Genomic DNA, 26,626 nt, shown 5'->3' with positions numbered 1-26,626 from the left:
TGGATATATATATATATATTTATTTATATATGGTTATAGTTTTCCAAACTATTAATCGAATAAGGTTTATTCGATAACTTTAAACTTTATTTATTATTGAATATTATTTCGAATATCATTCGAGGTATTATGACTCAGCGTATTTTATTTATTGAATATTATTTGAATATTCATTTGAGGATCTATGACTCCGATTATTTGCTGAGGTATATTCTTTATTTTATTAAAGAGTAAGGTGTTAATAATCAAACTTATTTTCGATTATTCAAATAAAGATAATACTTTCATATAAGTATATCTTTGGTTATTTAATGTTTATTTCAAGTATAAATTTTAATACTTCTACTTCAATTATTTTTATAAAGACTATTCTTTATGGGAATATTATTTAAGTAATAATATTCAGTCATTTTCTAAATATTCAGGGGACTGATTTACTTCATTAAATCAGCCTTACTCCAAACACTCTTTAAAGTGTTTTCGAGTCTTCAAAATGATTTTTAAAAGTCAGAGCGGATCCCAAAACTCATTTTTTTTATATTTAAGATCTTCCTTTTTAAGGGGATTTAAATACTCGCTCAAAACCTGGGGAATCAGGTTCTGTGGTGTATTTTATATTCGCAACGAGGTTGCAGATTTGGTAAGTGAATTGATTACTTGCCCAACGTTCGGGAAGTAAGCCCATCTCATTGAGTCGGCATAAGCGACAGGCCGGGGTACGGTCTATTATTGTGTAAGTGGCTGGGTGGCAGTCCATCAACGCGTGAGGGGCCGGGGTACGGTCTAGCGCGAGGTCCTAATGCGGCCAGGGTGATGACCGGTGAGGAATTCATCCATCTACAGTAGAAAAGGTTACTTATTGGTATCTTTGCCTGATCAGCGAGATATCGGGTTTATGCCAAAATTCTTTTCCTTTCCAAAATTCATTGGATGTTTCAAACTCTGTTCATACTTTACATAACAGAGGTTCCAGGAAATGTTTAAGAGATATATATATGTGGATATATATATATATCGGGACTAAATAAAGTATCTCGTAACTTTATTTCATTCAATAATATTTCAAAGATTGAATCTATTTAAATCTTGTCTTGTAGTCTCATCTATGTGATGAACTTTTGAAGTTAATTATAACTTGAACGGTGGTAGTTCAAGTAGTATTTGGAAAAAGATATAAGTATATTGGAGTATCTTGTAACTTCATCTTTTAAACTTATATCTAGTAAATGATTATCTTATGTATGACAAAGATTTTCAGAAAAACGTTGAGACAAGGTTAGATATATTAGATCACCTTGCAACGATATTTTTATACAGTTATAAACTGGAACTTTGTGTATATTATGCATGGAAGAGGACTTCCAAGATTTTGAAAAGTATATATGTATATATACTAAATATTTTGCGACTTCATCGCATTAAAATATCAAACTTGGTTCATTTCTTTTTACCAAGACTTTCATGAGTATTATGAGTAGACTCATATACTGTAAATAATTATGCATATTATTTTGGTGGGCTTGCTGCTCACCCTTGCTTTCTTCTTTCATCACACAACAACAGTTAGGAAAGATGACCAGACTCCAGCAGACCCAGCGCAAGCGCGTGGAAAGCGTTCCGCGTCTTCCCGTTGATGTCGTAGCTGCTATAGCTGCAGAGGTAGATCTATTGTAGATTAGACCATCTGCTTTTGAGAATCAATTATGTATAATTATAACTTGTGGCAGATAATGGCAATTAACTGTAAATTTATCAAGTAATCGTTTTGGGTTGTAATAACTTTTAAATTGTGGATTCAAAGACTTGTACTTATTTGAATTTCATCTCTGAGACTATAACGGGTTGTGGTGTATGTTAGTGTGGGGTCACAGCATAAGGTTGGTTATTATTAATTAAGTGAAGTGATATTGTGGAAAGAAAGACCATGACGACCCGGATCCCCGACCCCGGATCTGGGGGTGTTACAGAAATGGTATCAGAGCCAAGCGTTATAAACCTCAGAGATGATGTGACGTTAAGATAATAAGTTCACTAAGATAATAAGAACTCTTGCCAAGTTCATAGTCGGGCTACCTAACGTAGTACTGACAGTTAAAACCCTTATGGGAACCCTTATAAATATCGTGATAGAAGCGTAGTTCGTTATCGTAGACGGTAGCGGGCTTCCGAACCCTGAGGTTGAGGAGCAACATCGCGATGATATTTTATTACTAATTGGAGATCGAATTGTGGATCCGATAGAGTGTCCTAATGCAGGACCGGATGATGTTGATATTGAGGATGTAGCGGTTGAGGATGTTGTCCTAGAAGGGATAGTTGTTGAGGAGGATCCCATGGAGGATCCTGACAGGATTGGATAAAGGACCACTGATGAATTGATGACCATGGTTTGGTCGACTACCAGAGGTAGGATTGGCCGGTCACTACCGGAGGTTCGTTCAAGTTGTAAAGATAGTAGCCCCTTTAACGCGGCTTACTCGTAAGACTGAGAAGTTCGAATGGACAGAGAAATGCGAGAACAGCTTTTAAGAACTGAAGCAGCGGTTGGTGATGGCCCTTATGCTGGCATTGCCGGATGGAAAAGGAGATTTTGTGAAGTGTAGTGACGCTTCGCACAAGGGCTTAGGGTGCGTGCTTATGCAGCACGGTAAGGTAATCGCGTACATGTGAAGACAATTAAGGTAATATGAAATTTGATATCCCCGCTCATGAGCTTAGGCTCGTGGCAATAGTTTTAACCTAAAGATTGGAGGCACTACTTGTATGGAGAGAAGTGCGAGAATTACCTAAGCCATAAGTGCTCTAGTACATTTTCGCGTAGAAAGATCTCAACATATGCCAGAGGAGGCAGTTAGAGCTAATCAAGAATAATGATTGGGAGATTCTTTATCATTCGGGGAAAGCCAATGTGGTGGCTGATGCCCTTAGTAAAAAGGAGAGACTCAAGATGATAATGTCTTTGGGAGAGTTTATAAGAGATTTTGGAAATAGTAGTGAAGGTAACCGGAGCCGGTACCGAAAAGCTGTTTGAGATTGCAATAGAGACCGAATTATTGGAAAAGAGCATACGGTGCCAGAGAAAGATGATAAGGGAATAATGAGGTATTCCTATAGAATTTGGGTTCCGAAAGTTCAAGAGCGTAAGGATGAGAACTTAGATGAGAGCCATAGTTTGAGGAATAAGATTTAGAGCAAACCCTGAACGTGATAGTCAGGGAGGGCGCCATCAAGATAGAAGGAACCCATGACATAATGGAGTGGAAAATGAGGATTTTAACGTATAAGATAACCCCAAGTATGGGAGAAGGATGAAACATTTCATACTAAGGAAACAGAAAGTCGAGTAAGGAAAGGAGACCCGAGACGGTACTCCTATACGGAAATTCATGGACCTGTCTAAAAAGAACTTAGACTACTATCCCCAACCACCACCTTGAGGAAACAATGCGGTGAGAAATTCTTTCAGGGCCTTTAAGTCGCTAAGCCCTTAGAGTTCCAAGGAACAAGTTGAACCAGCCGAGGCAAGAGCCTGGCTAAAGGAAATATAGGAATCATTTGAGATTCTAAATGATTGACGAATCTCAAAAGGACTGTTTTTGTCACTTACCCTCCCAAGAGAGAGACCACCCGCTGGTGAAAGACCAAGAAAGGCACGGAGCCAGAGGTTAGAATAAACTGATTTAAGTTCAGTCAATTATTTTCGGGAAAGTAATTCCCAAAGATAAGGAGATAGTGTAAAAGCTTTGGAGCTAGAACAAAAGTGGACGAGTATGATGAATTATGAATCTAAAGTGTAAAAGTTGTCAAGATTCGTTTTGAGGACACGAATCCAGAATGACGGGATGTTTGAAATCAATGCTTATATTGTGATTGGTTTGTGAAATAATGATAAGAGAAAGGAAAATAAAAAGAAACTGAAGTGGAAAGGAATATAAAGGCAATAGAGTTTGAGGTATGATAAGGGAGTTGGGTATGAGGAAACCCTAAAGACTCGTAGCAATAGAAATAGAAAAGTATGTAATCGTCAGGATGATGATCCACCATGAGTTAAAATTGATGGTTGAAGGCATAAGAGATACATATATTGTACCCCCTTTAAGTTGGGAGGATTCGAGGAAACCTTGAAATAGTTCGAGGGATAAATAATGAGACGCGGATAGACTGAGGAGACAAGAAAGTAAGAAATTAAGAAAATTGGGTGAAGGAAGTGACCTTCAAGAAGGTAAAGTGTAAGACCGGTGGCATGATACCCAGAAAGGGAGACGCCAGATATGAAAGATATCCCAACATTGAGATGACTGTTGAGATAAACAACAAAAGTAAATAAGGAATTATTAAGAAGAAGTTCACGTTGAACATGACCAATATCTTCCAGAACATCCATGTTATCATTACCAAATCAAGAAAGAAAAGTGGATGACCATTGTTATCTTTTGGAGGCCATATGGATTGACCTCAATTTGAATAAGGATGCTATTATGAAGTTAGGTATAGACTATCGAGGTGGGAATGATTGAATAAGACACCCTTATCAGGGATATATGACTTGATTTATCCATGGAAAGATGCAGGTACCTTTTAAAGGTGGAATTAAGGATAGAACATCGGTAACTTAAAATGAATCCTAGGGGAATGCATAAAGGTTGGCATTTCACCCTTAATAGGGATAGTATGAGTTTTGACAGTATGAATTGGAAAGGATTAAGGTAATAACAACCTTTAAGTATCAGTGGAGAAAATTTTTCAGAAACATATAGATAATGGTTCTAGTATTAGTAAATGGTATTTTGATATGCCCTGTATATAGGGAATACAGGAGGAATGATTGAAGGATAACCTTAGAGGTTTTACAAGGAGAAAGGAAATATTCGAAATTCTCAAGAATAAAAATGTTGATAAAGGAAATATGACATAATTATAATGATGCCAAGTGGGGCACGTGTTAAACCACGAGAAAGTATGGATCGAACCAGTAAAGGTCGAAATTGTTCAGGGCAATTAGGACCTAAGATAAAAGATGTTCTAAGTATGATTGAGAGTCAGTCGTGACAGTGATTAACCTCTAAAGATTGAGGCAATAACTTATGGAAAAATGGTGATATTTTTTTTATTTACTCATCAGATATTAAAGAAAAGCATTTTCACATAAGCAGTGATTGAATTGAGGTAGAAAATTTATTTGGAGGTGGTTAAAATGACATTGACTGTAAGGAAATTTTACTATCAGGAAAGGCCAAAGAGGTGGCCGACACTTTAAGTGTAAGAGGACAATTACAGGCTCTCGTGCCAGAGGAATACAGTGATGATGGTTAAAGCTATGCAGATTGTATTATGGTTTGGAAGATTGACATTCCTTCTGATGACTGTGCAATACCCAACCGTAATAGTAGTTGGCAAAGGTTTAATTCGTGTAATCGCCATGAACGGGCTATCTATCTTAGAAGGTCCTATCTGGGGATAAGCCAGGACCATGTTTCCAAAAGGACTAAACGAACCTTTGAGTTAAGTCTTCTATCGAAGGCATATGATTAAAAATGGTATTAACCTGCTATCGTTGCTTTGAGCGAAACTCTTCTGCAATTTTATCTGCTTCATGTCATGTATGTATGTCAGAATCAGGAGTGTTCTTCATGAATCGTGAATGGTGATTATGTTAACTCCTTAGAAGGATTTGATACAACATGTATGGACTCCGTATGGTTAGCTATTAAGACTTTATGGAAAATGAATGACTACAGTAGGTCAGTGGTGGACCATGGTAAAGCAGCAATGATTCTGCGAGTATTGAGCTGATTACAACCGTGAGAGTTGTATTGGAATGGGTGTTGAGATTGAGTACCACTAATCGGGTCGTGGTAGTGTATAAGTTATCATTGATAGACTAATTAAGTAGAGTATCTACCTATTGTATATTTATTCTTTCTTATCAAAAGAGAGTCGTATTATTATACGAGGAAGGTTGCGGTGCAAGCATAGAATTCTAGTAACGATGATGTCTAGAATGAGATCCCAGGTTCGATTTTCGATATCGAGGGAGTTTCAAAGGTAATTGTGTATAAGCTAGAGGAAGTGCATGGGTCCATAGAATGATGGACGGAGTAGCAAATATTTAAGCATGTGAAATGCGATGCGATAATACTCGATGTTGATATAAATACATATATGTTTTGTTCTCCTATGACAAACCTCTATAGTTCAGAGGTAGATTCCAAGCCAGATATTTTATGGCAATAATTTTTTTACATATATATACAATTCTCTTTAGTTCGCTCTTTTCTCTTCTTTTCATTTCATTCATGTAAGCTAAGAAGAACAACCCTTCTAGAAGGGGAGGTATTGCCGAATGACTATCTATCTTTGTGATAGAAGCCTAGTAGGATACCACATGTTGTTTAATTGCTTGTCAAGTACTAAAGGCTGGCCACCTTCTGTACTAACTATGCGATATAACAAGTGTTCATGATCTTAGTGATCTCTCAACAAATTCCTTTACTTCTATTTGATTGATCAAATTTTGGAAAATAGAAACAACTGAAAAAGGAGTAATAAAGTGGTGGTAGTATGCGGAATAGGAACACATTCGTGATACTAAGGTTGACGTGGTTATTAAAAGGTTATAGAACGCTAACAAGCAAAAGTATAACCCGTATAATATTAGGAACGGAAGGTAGTAGCGATTACGAACTGAAAAAGAATGGGTATTGAGAAGCAAGAGCTCTAATGATTGGAAGCTATGATGAGAGTCTGTGTAATAGACTTGAAAGAATTTGGAATGATCACTTAATTCGGATTGAGTTATCTTACGACAATAGATCATATGTCATTATCGAGATGTCGCCTTAGGAGATCCTTGAAGGAAGATAATGTCGATCTCCCTTATGTTAGGATGAAGTTGTAGAGCGCAAGATGCTCGGACCCGCAGTAGTCCAAAGGACCAAGGATATGATAGATCTAATCAGAGGACGGCTGGTAGTAGCCCAAGATGGACATGATAAGTATGTTGATTTGACACGGAAGGATAAAGAGTATGAAATAGGGGACCTAGTAATGTTATAGGTATCCCTTGGAAAGGATTGATGAGATTCGGAAAGAAAGGAAAGCTAAGTCCACCAATTGTTGGACCCTTGGATATATTAAGACATTTGGGAAGTTAGCATATGAGCTAGCCCTACCCCCGAACCTGTAGCAAGTTCATAACGTGTTCCACGTATTAATATTAAGGAAATGTAATTCAGATGCCAGACAAATAGAGGCATATGAGCGCATAGATATGTAACCCGACGTAACCTATATGGAGCAACCAGGAAGGGTTATAGGGTAAAAAAAAGGAACAAGTGCTTAGGAGAAGGAGAAGGATTATCAAACTAGGCAGAGTTTGGTGGTAGAACCACAATGTGGGAAAATTGACTCGAGAGTTAGAAAGTGTAATGCTAAGAAAGTATCCCTATTCATTTCTATCTGATTCCGGGACGGAATCCTTTTAAGGAGGGGAGACTGTAATAACCCCAATTTTTGGGAATTTTTGAAACCCTTATGAATAGTGTTTTTGCTGAACGAGAAAACTTTTCATGCCACGCTATGTAGGGGTTCTGTTATTGATCTTATGGGATATTATTAGTACTCTATGTGGTATATAAGTGTATGTAAAGATCGTCAGAATCCAATTCCGAACACTTTGGTTTTTCCCGGAAATCCATAAGATACGGAGAGAATTGAGTATAAGGTAACAGAATAAAAAGGATTTAAATTAAAGGATTATAATAGAGGATCATAAAAAGGAATATAATGTATTGAGAAAGGTTAAGGGAACCTAAGTAATAAGATCCCGGGTATGATCCTTCAAACGATAAACGAGAACGAAAGTTAAGCGAACCGTACAACAGATCAGCGGTCATTAGGCAAACGATTAGGAAGTTAATCAAAGGGATTAATGGGAGTGATGTCATCCAACCAATAGAAAGGAGACAAGGAAGGGAGGATGACATCATAAGGGTGACATAAGCATGACATGGAAGGAAGGAGGTGTGGTTGATTTAGGACCACACAAATTCAAGGGCAAGGTGGTAATTTGCTAAATCAAAAACAAAACCAAGCCAACCAACTAGCAAATCATTTCATCAAAAATCAAAAAAAAATCAGCCAAGGCATTGTTCTTCATATTAGCTCTCGGCTTTTTGCCTTTTTCAAAGAAAAAAATTTCCAAAATCAAGATCCAAGCATCCTTAATTGGTAAGAAAATTCCCTAACCATCTTTATGCTTAGTTATGGCTATATCATGAGTTTAAGCCATTAATTCTTTCTCTAGCTTCTTCATTTAATCAATGAAGAAGACAATGAATAGTGTTTTCAAGTTTTTAACTTGAACTTTTCTTGTTTTTCTTGAAGATCCAAGCTTCCCTAAGGCTTCTCCAAGCTTATTAAGGCTTCCTAGCTCAACCCACCACTCCAAGGAAGGTATACCATTTTCAAACCCTAGGTTCATATATATTATAAGTGATTTTGATGAGTAGGATGTTATGGTATCTTATTGTTATGATTAGAGTTTGAGGTTTGGTATGGTAGTGAAATGAGATGGTAATTTTGTGGTTTTGATTTAAAGAAACTTAAGTATGATTAAAGTTAGGTTTAAGCATATGTATGAATGATTAAAATTGAATTGGTTGGGATTGTTATGATGTGATAAGGATGGGTGTTTGTTGTGTGTTGGATTTGAGGATGGTTTGTGTTGATTGTGGATAGTTTAAAAAATGGGAAATCGCGTAAACATAGCCGTCGTAACGTCCGATTTTCTTTGGACTGTTTTTGTGCATAGCATTAGGACCCGAGAACCCCCTGCTAAATTGTGACCACTGCCATGTTTAGATAGCTCATGTTACGAGCTTCGTTTTGATATGTAGTTCGTTCGATTCCGATTTACGGTTTAGGAGAAACGACCGTTTCAAGTAACGGCGTTTCACGAACGAAACTTTTTCCCTCGCCTTACTTTGAAATGTAGGTTAAAGACCAAAAAGGGTTAATTAATGTATGAAACATTTATGGTAAGTGTGTTAGGCAGTTGGTAAGACACTCGCGAAGGAATCGCTTTAAAACTCGTAAAGGTTAAATTATTAAAAATGGTGGAGCCGAGGGTACCCGAGTGACTTAAGCGAATCAGTGAGCGCAAAACAAGCGTTAGAGTCTAAGTTAGTTAAAGTATAGATTTACAAGTGACTTTGGTTTAATTCCAACTTACTTGTTGTTTATAGGTTACCAGACTCGTCCCGAGCCATTCGTAACCCCCAGTCGCTCAGGCAAGTTTTCTACCCGTTATACTGTTGTTGTGATGTATATATGTATATGCATTATCTTGCGATAGATGCATGATGTTTATATTAGCAAATGTTGCAATATATTGAAGCATGCTGCTATGGTATATATATGCATGCCTGTTTCATATTCTTTCAATATATATCTGTTGGTTCAGTTGATAATACCTATGCTAGAGGATAGCGGTAACTTGCATATACCCTTAGTATAGGGACCCAAAGGTGAAAATATTTTCTAAAACCGGGAGTCGAGGATCCCGAGTAGATTTTGTATATATATGGATATGGATATATATATATATATATATTTATTTATATATGGTTATAGTTTTCCAAACTCTTAATCGAATAAGGTTTATTCGATAACTTTAAACTTTATTTATTATTGAATATTATTTCGAATATCATTCGAGGTATTATGACTCAGCGTATTTTATTTATTGAATATTATTTGAATATTCATTTGAGGATCTATGACTCCGATTATTTGCTGAGGTATATTCTTTATTTTATTAAAGAGTAAGGTGTTAATAATCAAACTTATTTTCGATTATTCAAATAAAGATAATACTTTCATATAAGTATATCTTTGGTTATTTAATGTTTATTTCAAGTATAAATTTTAATACTTCTACTTCAATTATTTTTATAAAGACTATTCTTTATGGGAATATTATTTAAGTAATAATATTCAGTCATTTTCTAAATATTCAGGGGACTGATTTACTTCATTAAATCAGCCTTACTCCAAACACTCTTTAAAGTGTTTTCGAGTCTTCAAAATGATTTTTAAAAGTCAGAGCGGATCCCAAAACTCATTTTTTTTATATTTAAGATCTTCCTTTTTAAGGGGATTTAAATACTCGCTCAAAACCTGGGGAATCAGGCTCTGTGGTGTATTTTATATTCGCAACGAGGTTGCAGATTTGGTAAGTGAATTGATTACTTGCCCAACGTTCGGGAAGTAAGCCCATCTCATTGAGTCGACATAAGCGACAGGCCGGGGTACGGTCTATTATTGTGTAAGTGGCTGGGTGGCAGTCCATCAACGCGTGAGGGGCCGGGGTACGGTCTAGCGCGAGGTCCTAATGCGGCCAGGGTGATGACCGGTGAGGAATTCATCCATCTACAGTAGAAAAGGTTACTTATTGGTATCTTTGCCTGATCAGCGAGATATCGGGTTTATGCCAAAATTCTTTTCCTTTCCAAAATTCATTGGATGTTTCAAACTCTGTTCATACTTTACATAACAGAGGTTCCAGGAAATGTTTAAGAGATATATATATGTGGATATATATATATATCGGGACTAAATAAAGTATCTCGTAACTTTATTTCATTCAATAATATTTCAAAGATTGAATCTATTTAAATCTTGTCTTGTAGTCTCATCTATGTGATGAACTTTTGAAGTTAATTATAACTTGAACGGTGGTAGTTCAAGTAGTATTTGGAAAAAGATATAAGTATATTGGAGTATCTTGTAACTTCATCTTTTAAACTTATATCTAGTAAATGATTATCTTATGTATGACAAAGATTTTCAGAAAAACGTTGAGACAAGGTTAGATATATTAGATCACCTTGCAACGATATTTTTATACAGTTATAAACTGGAACTTTGTGTATATTATGCATGGAAGAGGACTTCCAAGATTTTGAAAAGTATATATGTATATATACTAAATATTTTGCGACTTCATCGCATTAAAATATCAAACTTGGTTCATTTCTTTTTACCAAGACTTTCATGAGTATTATGAGTAGACTCATATACTGTAAATAATTATGCATATTATTTTGGTGGGCTTGCTGCTCACCCTTGCTTTCTTCTTTCATCATACAACAACAGTTAGGAAAGATGACCAGACTCCAGCAGACCCAGCGCAAGCGCGTGGAAAGCGTTCCGCGTCTTCCCGTTGATGTCGTAGCTGCTATAGCTGCAGAGGTAGATCTATTGTAGATTAGACCATCTGCTTTTGAGAATCAATTATGTATAATTATAACTTGTGGCAGATAATGGCAATTAACTGTAAATTTATCAAGTAATCGTTTTGGGTTGTAATAACTTTTAAATTGTGGATTCAAAGACTTGTACTTATTTGAATTTCATCTCTGAGACTATAACGGGTTGTGGTGTATGTTAGTGTGGGGTCACAGCATAAGGTTGGTTATTATTAATTAAGTGAAGTGATATTGTGGAAAGAAAGACCGTGACGACCCGGATCCCCGACCCCGGATCTGGGGGTGTTACAGTAACTATATAGCAGTTCTACAATATCAAATCACAATATGCTTTACCAATCTCAGAGCATTCTACTTTATTTGATCTAGGTGGCAGATTTCCATCTTTTGGGTTAAGGAAAGGTTTTTGAAGGATAGTGTGGGGCTTTCAAGGAACAATGCTCAAAGCGAGACGAAAGCCGACATTCATCACAAATCATTAAAGGATCAGAATAGATCTTTTGATAGAGGAAAGCAATATTATTTCAATATATAGAATCAATCATATGATCAACAATTTCAAGAATCAGGGTTCTCGAGCTTTAAGCTTCACGATAACATAATCAACTCTTTCCAAAGCAATATAAACCATTTTAATTTTCAAAAATCAATTTACTGAATAAAAGTTTCAGTTCCCTTTTAAAATAATCAATTAGAACCCTTGATTGGATCACTTTATCTTTCCATTTCATTATGTACGGGTGATCAGCCCGTACCGACCTCCATCCGGTCTTTAAGGTAGCAATCGGCATAATTTCAGCCTTAAGTTGGACTAGCCCCGCTAGCCTCTTACCATGACTGGACTAGTCCCACTAGCCTCTTACGTCCCAATCCAATCCATCGGGAATTCATTTGGAAAACCTTGAGTTGGAAAAACAAATAGGTTTTCAAAAATCCATATTTATCATTACCAAGCATTTGAAATCATTCGGACTCTTTCAAGTCGAAACTCATTCTTAATTCAGATTTTAAGGAAACAAAGTTTAGGGAGTGATTCAAAGATACGCAAGGAACAATTCATAAGAATTCTATATCAAGGATAACAAGGCACTAAATTAGAAGGATCAACATTGATTTAGGGATCAATAGGGTGATCAAGAGAAACAGGGTATCATTAAACAGGGTTAACAAGGATAATCAAAGGGTTCAATATAATTTATGGCTTAATAGGTAACTTGAATAGAAAGGACAGATTATCAAAGGGTGAAATCAATAAGCTTATCAATAACACATTATCAAGAACAAGGGTACTTCGAATCAATATCAGGGTTTCATAAAACAAGGGTTTCATACTTAAACATTTCAATACTCTACGTGGTATGAACAACATTCTCTTTATAACCATTTACACAAGTAATCAGAGTTACTTGCCTGAATTTGCTTTCCTGAAGGTTGAACTACTGCCACCTAGTAAATCCTTTCCTTTCCTAGCCTGAATGCCCTCATGCTCCGAATCTACAATAAAACCAAAACCTTAATCAGATTCTCAACTCTCGTTCCCGGAACAATCACTCAATACGATAACTCGACTATATCTTTGACTCGAGTATACGAATATAGCTTATAAACATAAGCACATAGCACATAGCACATAGCATATAGCATAACCCTTTTCTTGCAACTTTTATATCCTTCTACACTTAACAACCAAAGCGTACTCGCTTAACCTTGGCTATTTCTCAATTACACTAACATAACTCTTTTTACGACCATAGCTATCACTTATAGCTCTTAATATCAAACGATTAAGTTTTCCTTTTCGTTTATTCTTTAATTCGAAACATATATGCAAACCACAACCAAGTACATTTAATTTCAATCCTCATATAATCAAACACAACTATATGCAATTCATAAGGGTCATTTACGCACTTAAATTTCATTATTTTCAATCAAGAATCCGAATCACAACATATTAAGAATCAAAATCAACAACTTATTTTGATCATCAAAATTGGAACATAAACACTACCCCATCTTTATCATGCAATCAAGTTCTCACTAGCCATTAATATAATTGATAAAAACCAACTTGATTCCTCTTTTACTCCTTAGAACCCATTCGGGTTTTCCATAAATCAAACATGCAAGTATAGATTTCGACATGCAAAGTTATATACCACATTTCTTTCTTGTTTTAATCCATTATTAAATCATTCTATCCATTACATCACCAAACCATGCATTACTTAGTGACTTCAACTTAATCAATCCATTCAATCAACATGCATTCATTTATTCATCAAATTAATCCTTTTTTAAACTCAATTTCCATTCGGCAAGACTCAAATTTACAACTTAAGGACAAATCAATGACAAATCAATGACATGCACATCTTGATCTTCTTTAAAACTAACATGCAATCACTTTTTAGGCCTTATAAACTTAGTGTTCACCAAGATTAACTCACAAAATCAAATTCCTCTTCTTATTAGCACAAAACCCGAACCTAAACCTAGCATGCAACAACAATTTCATTCCTTTTTAATCCGTTAACCAACCTAATAACAATCCATAATTACTTTAAACAAGTTAACTCAAATCAATAACTTCAAAGATCAAAACCATTCGGGTTTTTGAAGAATGACACATGTAATAATCAAAAATAAGTATTTGGTGTAGTAGAGCTCAGTGTTTACATCATCACTCACCACCGGTTCACCGGAGTTCATCACCGGTGGCGGTGGCTTCACGGTGGTGCCCTCATTCGAGGGTATCCAACCATAAAACCTCCGATTTGTTTTTTAAAAAACAGCAACACTACATGCAATATGATCACAATAATCACAGAAACAAGAATTAATCAAGCAACCCCGGGTCTCGGCTCAAATCGAACGCAAACACACACACACACTTCGCATGAAGCATAAACACACACATGCACATGAATTGAAGCTCTTGTATGGAATAAGGATGAAGATTCATGGAGGGTTTCAAAGAATTAGAGAGGGAGAGACAATATACCGAGAGGAAAAAGAGAGAGAGAGTAGCCGAGAGAGAGAGAGAGTGAGAGAGGGTTCGGGAGAGAAAGAGAGAAAAGAGAGAAGAGAAAGTGAGTGCACAAAAGAAAGAAAAAAAAAGGAAAGTGGGTTATATACCACTTAGAAACAAGGGCAAATTTGTAATCTACTAATTCCCTTTTCATTCTTATTTGTCCCTTCTTTTTAATAAAATAAAACAAGGATTAAATATAAAATATATCTCTCTCGGAAAGTCGAGAATTTTTGAAAATGACATTTTTAATACGTAGGCCTCGAAATTAGCTTTCCAACCATTACTCATAATGAATTTTTGAGCGAACGGTTGATTTTATATGAATTTCGCAAACTTGCTTTAATAATAACATTTTCCCCATAAAATCAATTTAAAAATGCAAAAATCATCAAATAAATTCACTTATCATTTTTAAAAAGTCTCTAGGACCACTACGAAGATAATAGAACAAATCCCATGTTTTTATCTTACTCGAATGATTTTATAAAAATGCACGAAGGTTAATTAAACCTTTATTTAAATCATGTAATTCCTTTAAAATTCACAAAAACAATCACAGATCACATAGCCATGCTTATATAATCACATAACGATTCAATTCTGATCATAGGATTTATCCCTCTTTAGTCTTTATCCTCTTTTACGCATACCGGGTCATGTTCAGCCTGACGGCCCGACGCTCAGTGTTTCGATTACGCTTCTCATTATCTTTACCAATCAACACGTCACGTAGGACGAAATACTTTATTTACTCATTCAATCACACATAATTCACATTTTATATTCTTTAATTTCTTATTAGGACGGGTTCCGATCTACCTGACGGCCCGACACCACAGCTTTACTTCTAAGCTGACTCTTTAAATTGGAACGTTTATATCCACGCTCCTATATTCTAATATACAGAAAAGACAATTAATCAGCACTTAGTCATATAATTATAATCATATCACATAACACATTCTTTATTGACTTAATTACGTCACAAAATTCTCAGTCGTCACAATCTACCCTCCTTAAAAGGATTCTGTCCCCAGAATCTAATCTAAGCAAATAGATGGGGATACTTTTCTTTCATTTCACTTTCTAATTCCTAAGTCGATTCTTCGACTAATGGATTTCTCCACAACACTCTAACTAGAGGTACAACTTTATTTCTAAGCGTCCTTTCTTTTCGATCCAAAATTTGCATTGGCTGTTCCACATAGGACAAATCTGGTTGGATTTCCACTTGTTCCAACTCGATCACATGGCTCGCATCAGCATTATACTTCTTCAGAAGAGATACATGAAACACATTGTACAGATGTTGCATTTGCGGAGGTAGCGCCAATTCATACGCCACTTTCCCAACTTGTCGGAATACTTCAAATGGTCCAATGTACCTTGGACTCAGCTTTCCTTTATTTCCGAATCGAGTTAAACCTTTCCAAGGAGATATCTTTAATAAGACTTTGTCTCCAGTTTCGAATTGCACATCTTCCCGTTCTTTATTTGCGTACTTTGCCTGTCGATCTTGAGCTGCAATTAATCTCTTTTATATCATTTCGACTTTTTCCTTCGTTTGCTGAACTAGCTCTGGGCCAATTAACTTATGCTCACCAACTTCGTCCCAATAAGTAGGGGATCTACACTTTCTTCTATACAACGCTTCATAAGGCGGCATGCCAATACTCGCGTGATAATTGTTGTTGTAGGAAAACTCAATTAAGGGCAAATGATCGTCCCAATTTCCTTTGAAATCTATTGCACAGGTTCGCAATATATCTTCAATCGTCTGAATTGTCCTTTCACTTTGTCCGTCTGTCTGCGGATGATATGCCGTACTCATTTTCAATTTCGTTCCCAAATGATCATGGAATTGTCGCCAAAATCTCGAATTAAACCTTGGATCTCTATCAGACACGATAGATATAGGAACTCCATGACGCATCACGATCTCATCCAGATATAATTTGACCAACTTTTCCAATGAAAACATTTCATTTATCGGCAAGAAATGTGCTGACTTTATCAACCGATCGATTACCACCCAAATCATATCATGATTTGACTTTGTTTTGGGTAATCCTACCACGAAATCCATTGCTATATGCTCCCATTTCCATTCGGGTATGTCCAATGGCTAACGCAATCCGCTTGGCCTTTGATGTTCCGCTTTGACTCTCTGAAACGTATAACATTTACTTATCCATTCCGCAATTTCCTTTTTCATGTTTGGCCACCAATAATTTCCTTTTAAATCCTGGTACATTTTCGTACTCCCAGGGTGAATTGAAAATCTTGAGTTATGCGCTTCTGGAAAAATCTCGCGCTTTAGTTCCACAATATTAGGTATCCAAATACGTGAGTTAACACGGTATATACCTTTTCCATCCTTTTGAGCTTTAATTTCTTCTCCCGTCAAACTATCCTTTTCGCGATTCATCACTTGCTCTTGACAGCATCGAATCTTTTCCAAAATTTCAGGTTGAAACAACATTGCATATATAGCTTCACTTCCACATTCTGGAGTCTGCACCTCTATTTCCATCTTGTCAAAGTCCTTGATTAATTCTTCCGATGACGTTAACATATTCAACCTTTCTTTTCGACTTAAAGCATCAACTACCACATTTGCCTTTCCAGGATGATAGTTTATCGCACAATCATAATCTTTGATCAATTCCAACCATCTTCTTTGTCGCATATTCATTTCTTTCTGAGTAAAGATATACTTTAAACTTTTATGATCCGTATAAATCTTGCACTTTTCCCCGTACAAATAATGCCTCCAAATCTTAAGGGCAAACACAATTGCTGCCAATTCCAAATCGTGCGTTGGATACTTTTGCTCGTGCGGCTTGAGTTACCTTGACGCATATGCTATTACCTTCCCGTGTTGCATTAACACGCATCCAAGTCCTTTATATGAAGCATCACTAAATATCACAAATTCCCCTTTGTCATCTAGTAATACCAACACCGGGGCGGTTACCAATCTCTTCTTTAACTCTTGAAAACTTTCCTCGCACTTTTCTGTCCAAACAAACTTCTCGTTCTTTCTCGTCAATTTTGTCAACGGAGTGGCAATCTTAGAGAAATCTTGCACAAATCTTCTATAGTATCCAGCTAATCCCAGAAAACTTTTGACTTCCGTCGGAGTCTTGGATCTTTCCCAATTCATTACAGCTTCTATCTTGGCTGGGTCCACTTTAATTCCTTCTTTATTAACTACATGATCAAGAAATTGCACTTCCTTTAGCCAAAATTCACACTTTGAAAACTTTGCATACAGTTTCTCTTTTCGCAGAATTTCCAAGGAAATCCTCAAATGTTCCTTATGATCTTCTTCCGTCTTTGAGTAAATCAGTATATCATCGATAAACACAATCACGAACTTATCCAAATACTGCTTGAATACTCTGTTCATAAGATCCATAAATCCAGCTAGCGCATTCGTCAAGCCAAATGCCATTACCAAAAACTCATAATGTCCGTATCTCGTTCGGAACGTTGTCTTGGGTATATCTTCCGCTTTAATCTTTAACTGATGATGCCCAGATCTTAAATCAATCTTTTAGAAACACGAAGCTCCTTTTAACTGGTCAAACAAGTCATCGATCCGCGGTAGAGGGTACTTATTCTTGATTGTCAACTTATTTAGTTCGCGGTAATCAATGCACAACCTCATACTTCCATCCTTTTTCTTTACAAATAACACCGGTGCGCCCCACGGGGATACACTCGGTCGGATCACTCCTTTGTCCAACAATTCTTGCTACTGAGTTGCCAATTCCTTCATCTCGACCGGCGCCATGTGATAGGGAGCTTTCGACACTGGTTCCGTACCAGGGGCCAAATCAATCGTAAACTCGATCTCTCTGTCTGGAGGTAGTCCAGGCAATTCATCAGGAAACACATCCGGAAAATCTCTTACTACCGGAATATCCTGGATCTTCACAGATTCTTTCTCCACGTCCACGACATGAGCCAAATAAACTTTGCATCATTGACGTATTAATCTTCTTGCCTCAATTGCCGTTAGAAATTTCTTCTCTTGCCTTTTTCCTTTAAATATCACTTCCTCACCATCCTTGGTTCTTAACTTCACCTTCTTACTTTTACATTCTATTTGCGCCTCATGGTTTGATAACCAATACATTCCTAGTATAACCTCAAATTCTCCTAACTTAAAAGGAATTAAGTCAGCAGAAAAGTGCCGACCTTCTATAGACACATCACAATCAGGACAAATCTTACTAACAACAACTTTCTCTTGATTTGCTACCTCTATAATCATATCAGGTTCTAGAGGGTACACAACATAATTTAACTTATCAAGAATACTTTCAGAGATAAAAGATCTAGTTGCTCCAAAATCCATCAAAACTTTTACTTCTACTGAGTTTATAACAAGCATACCTGCTACCACGTCCACCTCTTGCACCACTTCTTTCATTGTCATGTTAAAGGTTCTAGCTCTGGGTTGAGCTGATGGTGCTGGGAGAGACGGTGGTCCAGCAATTCTGAGAACATTAGCCTTCTGAACAGGCTCCTTGCAATTCCTGGCCATATGGCCCACTTTGCCACACTTGAAACATGTCGAATCAGGCTTCCTTACTCCATTTGGACATTCTGAAGAGTAATGCCCCTTCTGGTTGCACTTAAAACATGTTATATCCAGCTTATTACACCTCCTCGGGTGTCTCTTTCCACAATTCCTGCATTCTTGCATCTGGGGTCTGCTATCCTTCCCCGGTTATCCAACTTTCTGGAAACGGTTCTTCTGAGATCCATTATCGGGTCTAAACTTCTGGAACTTTTGGTTCTGACTTCCACCATTCTTCCCAAACTTCCCTCTGAACTTTGAGCTTCCTTGCTCTTGCTCAAAGCTTTCAAACTTCCTCTTTCTTCCTTCATTTTCTCTTCTTGCAGCTTCCCGCTCACCTTCCACTATCATTGCTTTCTGAACCAAAGCAACATAATTCTTGATCTCCAACATTGTTATTTGACTCCTAATCCACGGCTTAAGTCCCTATTGGAACCTCTTAGCCTTCTTCGCTTCTGTATTCACGTACTCAGGTACGAATCTTGACAATTCCAAAAACTTCACTTCATATTCTGCTACTGACATTTCCTCCTGTCTAAGATCCAGAAATTTCATCTCCAACTGATCTTGCATATAGCTTGGCAAATACTTTTCCAGAAACATCTCAGTGAACTTCTCCCATGATAAGTCTTTGCCTTCCAACAACGTCTTAGAAGACTCCCACTAGAAACTTGCTTCATCTTTCAGGTAATAACTTGCGTACTGAGCTTTCTTGTCGTCCTTAACTTCTGCTAACTCAAAAGCTTTTTCCATTTCTCTCAACCACGAATGAGCTTTAATTGGGTCTGGCAAACCTAAGAACTCTGGGGGATGAACAGATTGAAAGTGCTTGAAATTTGCAACTTTAGGGGCCACAGGTTGTTGCAAAAGCTGAGCAAGTTTGCTCATCATGGTGGTTTCTGGGTTTATTTCTGGGTCTTGGGTGGGGATTTCTTCTTCTTGGTGATCTGGTGAGTTGGCCATTTCTTACAAACCTGATTGAGCAATTATTTAGCAATACGATGTCATGGCATATATATATAACAACAGTTTCTATGAAATCTCTTTTGTGGGTTTTAGGTTTTACCCAATTTGCACATGCAATCCTATTACTACATAATTCTCATATCATTGTTGTTTTATCATGGCACAGAACACGGTTTTATGATCTTTAAACATGGTTACACGAAAACATGGTTGTATTAAAACATGGTATTGAGAACAACTTATAAGATAATCAAGGTGCACAAAGGAAAGCAAGATAATGGATTTATTTAAACAAGGGTACATATTCTGGATATCATAAGTTCTGAGATAAGGTACAATAAATAGCAGGGTTAAACAGAGGAAAAACTAGAAAACATCCCCCTATCTACCCCTAACTTCCATCTACTACTACTACTACAATACTGATCTAAAATTACAACAAGATAAATGAAAAAGGGGTCCCGGCATCTGACCAAGTATCCCAAAGCCTACCGGTGCTGAAAAACAACAATCTACGGGCTCAACCAACAGTCCCGTCTAATCATCTAGAATGTCTCTCAACACAACCAACATCCAGCGAATGATCTTATGCAGCCTCCGGGCCTCAGCATCAGCATCAGTAGTGGATGGTCCCTCATCCAATCTCCTCCTGGAAACCTGCTCCACCAACTGAATCCTAGCTCTCCACTCCCCCATCACCACTGAAGTCCTCTGCCTAGAATCCCAAATCAACCAATCTACCAAAGCTCCCAACTCAGGAATGCGGGAGTACACAAAGTCTCAATCCTGGGCTAACTTGCCACCAATACTGACAGGAACAGTCTTAGGCATCTCCGACTCTGGCTCAGGGGCAGGGGTCTCTGAATCTGGCCTCAAGGGTAAAATCTGCATGGGGATCTCACTACTCTCAGAAGGGTCCTCCTCTGGGTATGAACTAACATACACAGGCTCCTCTGGAGAGGGTGGAATGGGGTCCACAGGGGTACCAGTCAAACTAATCTCTGAGTCTGAGTCACTACCACTACTAGGATCCTGAGAGAAAACACAAAACAACAACCAAGAAACAATGTTAGGGTTAAATAAAGCTTCCAGCTAACTCACACCCTAACTCTAGTTTCCGCTTTATCAATAAACACTTTCTTTAGACTATACATAATAGTCTAACTCAACTCTATATGAGTCGAACTCTCTCGCGATATAGATATATTCCCAAAATACCCCTTTTTAAATCCTAACTTGTCTCAGGGACTAGATCATGTGGCTCTGATACCAACTTGTGACACCCTCAATCTCGGGGTTAGGAAATGAGGACTCACACACCTTTAATCTAATAATTAAATATGCATAACCCCGATTAACTACTAACATGATCAACAGGATAAAGTATGAGACAAGATTACAACTACCAATCATAAAATATAACTTACAAGCCCAAAATTATATTAAATAAACAATATCGATTCCGGCTGGGAACCGACAGATAACCTATTGTATCTTTATACACTTCTTTCTAGGCGCGAGCTCACTCATAATTACCACTACCTGCTCTGGCAACTGGAAGCCCTCAACACGGTAGGGACCACCAGGTACGCTCTTACGAGCAGTGCGCCTAAGCCTGGCCATCTTCTTGCTTAACTGCCATGGTTAGATTAAAACAAAACAAATGAGTATAAAACTCATCAAGTAACTATATAGCGGTTCTACAATATCAAATCACAATATGCTTTACCAATCTCAGGGCATTCTACTTTATTTGATCTAGGTGGCAGATTTCCATCTTTTGGATTAAAGAAAGGTTTTTGAAGGATAGTGTGGGGCTTTCAAGGAACAAGGCTCAAAGCAGGACGAAAGCCGACATTCATCACAAATCATTAAAGGATCAGAATAGATCTTTTGATAGAGGAAAGCAATAGTATTTCAATATATAGAATCAATCATATGATCAACAATTTCAAGAATCAGGGTTCTCGAGCTTTAAGCTTCACGATAACATAATCAACTCTTTCTAAAGCAATATAAACCATTTTCATTTTCAAAAATCAATTTACTGAACAAAAGTTTCAGTTCCCTTTTAAAATAATCAATTAGAACCCTTGATTAGATCACTTTATCTTTCCATTTCATTATGTACGGGTGATCAGCCAGTACCGACCTCCATCCGGTCTTTAAGGTACCAATCGACATAATTTCAGCCTTAAGTTGGACTAGCCCCGCTAGCCTCTTACCATGACTGGACTAGTCCCACTAGCCTCTTACGACCCAATCCAATCCATCAGGAATTCATTTGGAAAACCTTGAGTTGGAAAAACAAATAGGTTTTCAAAAATCCATTTTTATCATTACCAAGCATTTGAAATCATTCGGACTCTTTCAAGTCGAAACTCATATTTAATTCAGATTTTAAGGAAACAAAGTTCAGGGAGTGATTCAAAGATACGCAAGGAACAATTCATAAGAATTCTGTATGAAGGATAACAAGGCACTAAATTAAAAGGATCAGCATTAATTTAGGGATCAATAGGATGATCAAGAGAAATAGGGTATCATTAAACAGGGTTAACAAGGATAATCAAAGGGTTCAATATAATTCATGGCTTAATAGGTAACTTGAACAGAAAGGAAAGATTATCAAAGGGTGAAATCAATAAGCTTATCAATAACAGATTATCAAGAACAAGGGTATTTCAAATCAATATCAGGGTTTCATAAAACAAGGGTTTCATACTTAAACAGTTCAATACTCTACATGATATGAACAACATTCTCTTTATAACCATTTACACAAGTAATCAGAGTTACTTGCCTGAATTTCCTTTCCAGAAGGTTGAACTACTGCCACCTAGTAAATCCTTTCCTTTTCTAGCCTGAATGCCCTCACGCTCCGAATCTACAATAAAACCAAAACCTTAATCAGATTCTCAACTCTCGTTCCCGGAACAATCACTCAATACGATAAATCGACTATATCTTTGACTCGATTATACGAATATAGCTTATACACATAAGCACATAGCACATAGCATATAGCATAACCCTTTTCTTGCAACTTTTATATCCTTATACACTTAACAACCAAAGCGTACTCGCTTAACCTTGGCTATTTCTCAATTACACTAACATAACTCTTTTTACGACCATAGCTATCACTTATAGCTCTTAATATCAAACGATTAAGTTTTCCTTTTCGTTTATTCTTTAATTCGAACCATATATGCAAAACACAACCAAGTACATTCAATTTCAATCCTCATGTAATCAAACACAACTATATGCAATTCACAAGGGTCATTTACGCACTTAAATTTCATTCTTTCAATCAAGAATCCGAATCACAACATATTAAGAATCAAAATCAACAACTTCTTTTGATCATCAAAATTCGAACATAAACACTACCCCATCTTTATCATGCAATCAAGTTCTCACTAGCCATTAATATAATTGATAAAAACCAACTTGATTCCTCTTTTACTCCTTAGAACCCATTTGGGTTTTCCATAAATCAAACATGCAAGTATAGATTTCGACATGCAAGGTTATATACCACAGTTCTTTCTTGTTTTAATCCCTTATTAAATCATTCTATCCATTACATCGCCAAACCATGCATTGCTTAGTGACTTCAACTTAATCAATCCATTCAATCAACATGCATCCACTTATTCATCAAATTAATCTTTTTTTAAACTCAATTTCCATTCGGCAAGACTCAAATTTACAACTCAAGGACAAATCAATGACATGCACATCTTGATCTTCTTTAAAACTAACATGCAATCACTTTTTAGGCCTTATAAACTTAGTGTTCACCAAGATTAACTCACAAAATCAAATTCCTCTTCTTATTAGCACAAAACCCGAACCTACACCTAGCATGCAACAACAATTTCATTCCTTTTTAATCTGTTAACCAACCTAATAACAATCCATAATTACTTTAAACAAGTTAACTCAAATCAATAACTTCAAAGATCAAAACCATTCGGGTTTTTCAAGAATGACACATGCAATAATCAAAAATAAGTATTTGGTGTAGTAGAGCTCAGTGTTTACATCATCACTCACTACCGGTTCACCGGAGTTCATCACCGGTGGCGGTGGCTTCACGGTGGTGCCCTCATTCGAGGGTATCCAACCATAAAACCTCCGATTTTTTTTTAAAAAAAACAGCAACACTACATGCAATATGATCACAATAATCACAGAAACAAGAATTAATCAAGCAACCCCGGGTCTCGGCTCAAACCGAACCCAAACACACACACACACACACTTCGCATGCAAGCATAAACACACATGCACATGAATTGAAGCTCTTGTATGAAATAAGGATGAAGATTCATGGAGGGTTTCAAAGAATTAGAGAGGGAGAGACAATATACCGAGAGGAAAAAGAGAGAGAGAGTAGCAGAGAGTGAGAGAGGGTTCGGGAGAGAAAGAGAGAAAAGAGAGAAGAGAAAGTGAGTGCACAAAAGAAAGAAAAAAGAAAGGAAAGTGGGTTATATACCACTTAGAAACAAGGGCAAATTTGTAATCTACTAATTCCCTTTTCATTCTTATTTGTCCCTTCTTTTTACTAAAATAAAACAAGGATTAAATATAAAATATATCTCTCTCGGGAAATCGAGAATTATTGAAAATGACATTTTTAATACGAAGGCCTCGAAATTAGCTTTCCAACCATTACTCATAATGAATTTTTGAGCGAACGGTTGATTTTATATGAATTTCGCAAACTTGCTTTAATAATAACATTTTCCCCATAAAATCAATTTAAAAATGCAAAAACCATCAAATAAATTCACTTATCATTTTTAAAAAGTCTCTAGGACCACTACGAAGATAACAGAACAAATCCCATATTTTTATCTTACTCGAATGATTTTATAAAAATGCACGAAGGTTAATTAAACCTTTATTTAAATCATGTAATTCCTTTAAAATTCTCAAAAACGATCACAGATCACATAGCCATGCTTACAGACAACAATTTCACATATATAATCACATAACGACTCAAGTCTGATCATAGTATTTATCCCTCTTTAGTCTTTATCCTCTTTTACGCGTACCGGGTCACGTTCAGCCTGACGGTCCGACGCTCAGCGTTTCGATTACGCTTCTCATTATCTTTACCAATCAACACGTCACTTAGGACGAAATACTTTATTTACTCATTCAATCACACATAATTCACATTTTATATTCTTTAATTTCTTACTAGGACGGGTTCCGATCTACCTGACGGCCCGACACCACAGCTTAACTTCTAAGCTGACTCTTTAAATTGGAACGTTTATATCCACGCTCCTATATTCTAATATACAGAAAAGACAATTAATCAGCACTTAGTCATATAATTATAATCATATCACATAATACATTCTTTATTGACTTAATTACGTCGCAAAATTCTCAGTCGTCATATCATGTATATATCAGTATATATACAGATTACATAATCATCTTATGATTATACAACTCACATGAATATCATATATTCAAAACCATACATATATAAGCATATTATATCAACATCAAATCATGGCGAATCACGTACATGCTCATATATCGAAAATAGTTAAACACATAAACGAATTAAAAACTTTTCGCAAGTAGCTCTGATGCCATTGAAGGGTTTTTAGCACATAAACGCAACGAAAACGTAATTTTAAATCTTAAAAAAACTGAAACCCTCCGTAGGATCCATGCGAAAAATAATATTTAATTCGTAGTTCAGTATGTTTATCTTAAGAAGTTTTACGTTAATGGAAAGATGAAGGTCTTTAATAGCGATCCAAGAACTAAACCAAAGCATAGTTCAGTGTACACAAGATGACTATGATGACCTCAAATCTAAGAATACTTGTACAACTATCACTATGTGAACAACTGCTGACACGTGAGTGAACTCCATCAGTTGTTCAGCTGTGTGAGTCATGTTCAGTGAACTTATTCTATAATAAGCACCTACATACTAGCTATAGTGTCACCACACAAATGTCTATGAGAACAGACATCCTTCATAATGAAGCAAGCATAATATGTACCGATCTTTGTGGATTACTAATTACCAGTTAGTAATCCTACGATCAGGAAATATTTAAGTTTAGAGTTATCATCTTTTAGGTCTCATTATTATGATCTCATCATAATCCATAAAAAGCTTTACTCTAAACTATGGTATATCTTATTTAAACACTTAAATAGATAAAACCCGCAATAAAACCAAAACAAGTCTTTTATTAATATCAATGAAATCAAAACAGATTACATATAAGTTATTCCTAAATCATCATACATGATTGGACTTAGGACATATCTCTTTCATCTTCATGGAAGAAGGGTTGGGTATCACAAGCTGGGCGAGAAGTCTTGATAAAAAATGTGGCACAAGCTATGGCAACTTATGCTATGAGTTTATTTCTTTTGCCGTTGGAAATTACAAGAGACTTCGAGAGAACATTATCGAGGTACTGGTGGGGAGAGAAGGGGAATGCGAAGTCAGGGATTCATTGGATGTGCTGGGATAGAATGAGTAAACATAAGTTGGAGGGTGGGTTGAGTTTCAGAGACTTCTAGAGTTTTAATATCGCTCTGTTAGGTAAACAAGGATGGAGATTAGTTTCTAGACCTGAAAGACTATCGAGCAAAATTTATAAAGCCAGATATTTTCCGAACGATCATTTTTTCGAAGCAGAGCTTGGTAGCAGTCCTAGTTTCATTTGGCGAAGTATCTGGGAAGCTAAGCAGGTGGTTAAGGCA

General features: G+C 36.6%; 1 protein-coding gene across 1 annotated transcript in view; it reads left to right on the top strand.

The window, feature by feature from the left end:
- The window catches only part of LOC141691038 (uncharacterized), a 40,552-nt gene that overhangs the window by 12,784 nt on the left and 1,142 nt on the right, over window positions 1-26,626 (top strand). The window contains exons 6-7 of the mRNA XM_074495784.1: window positions 26,177-26,417; window positions 26,466-26,614. Of these exons, the coding sequence (XP_074351885.1) occupies window positions 26,177-26,417; window positions 26,466-26,614 (390 nt within the window). The remainder of the gene's footprint in view (window positions 1-26,176; window positions 26,418-26,465; window positions 26,615-26,626) is intronic.

This window comes from Apium graveolens, chromosome 10, assembly GCF_009905375.1.
Source record: "Apium graveolens cultivar Ventura chromosome 10, ASM990537v1, whole genome shotgun sequence".
NCBI classification, from domain to species: domain Eukaryota; kingdom Viridiplantae; phylum Streptophyta; class Magnoliopsida; order Apiales; family Apiaceae; genus Apium; species Apium graveolens.
This window is presented reverse-complemented; position numbering and strand designations above follow the sequence as displayed.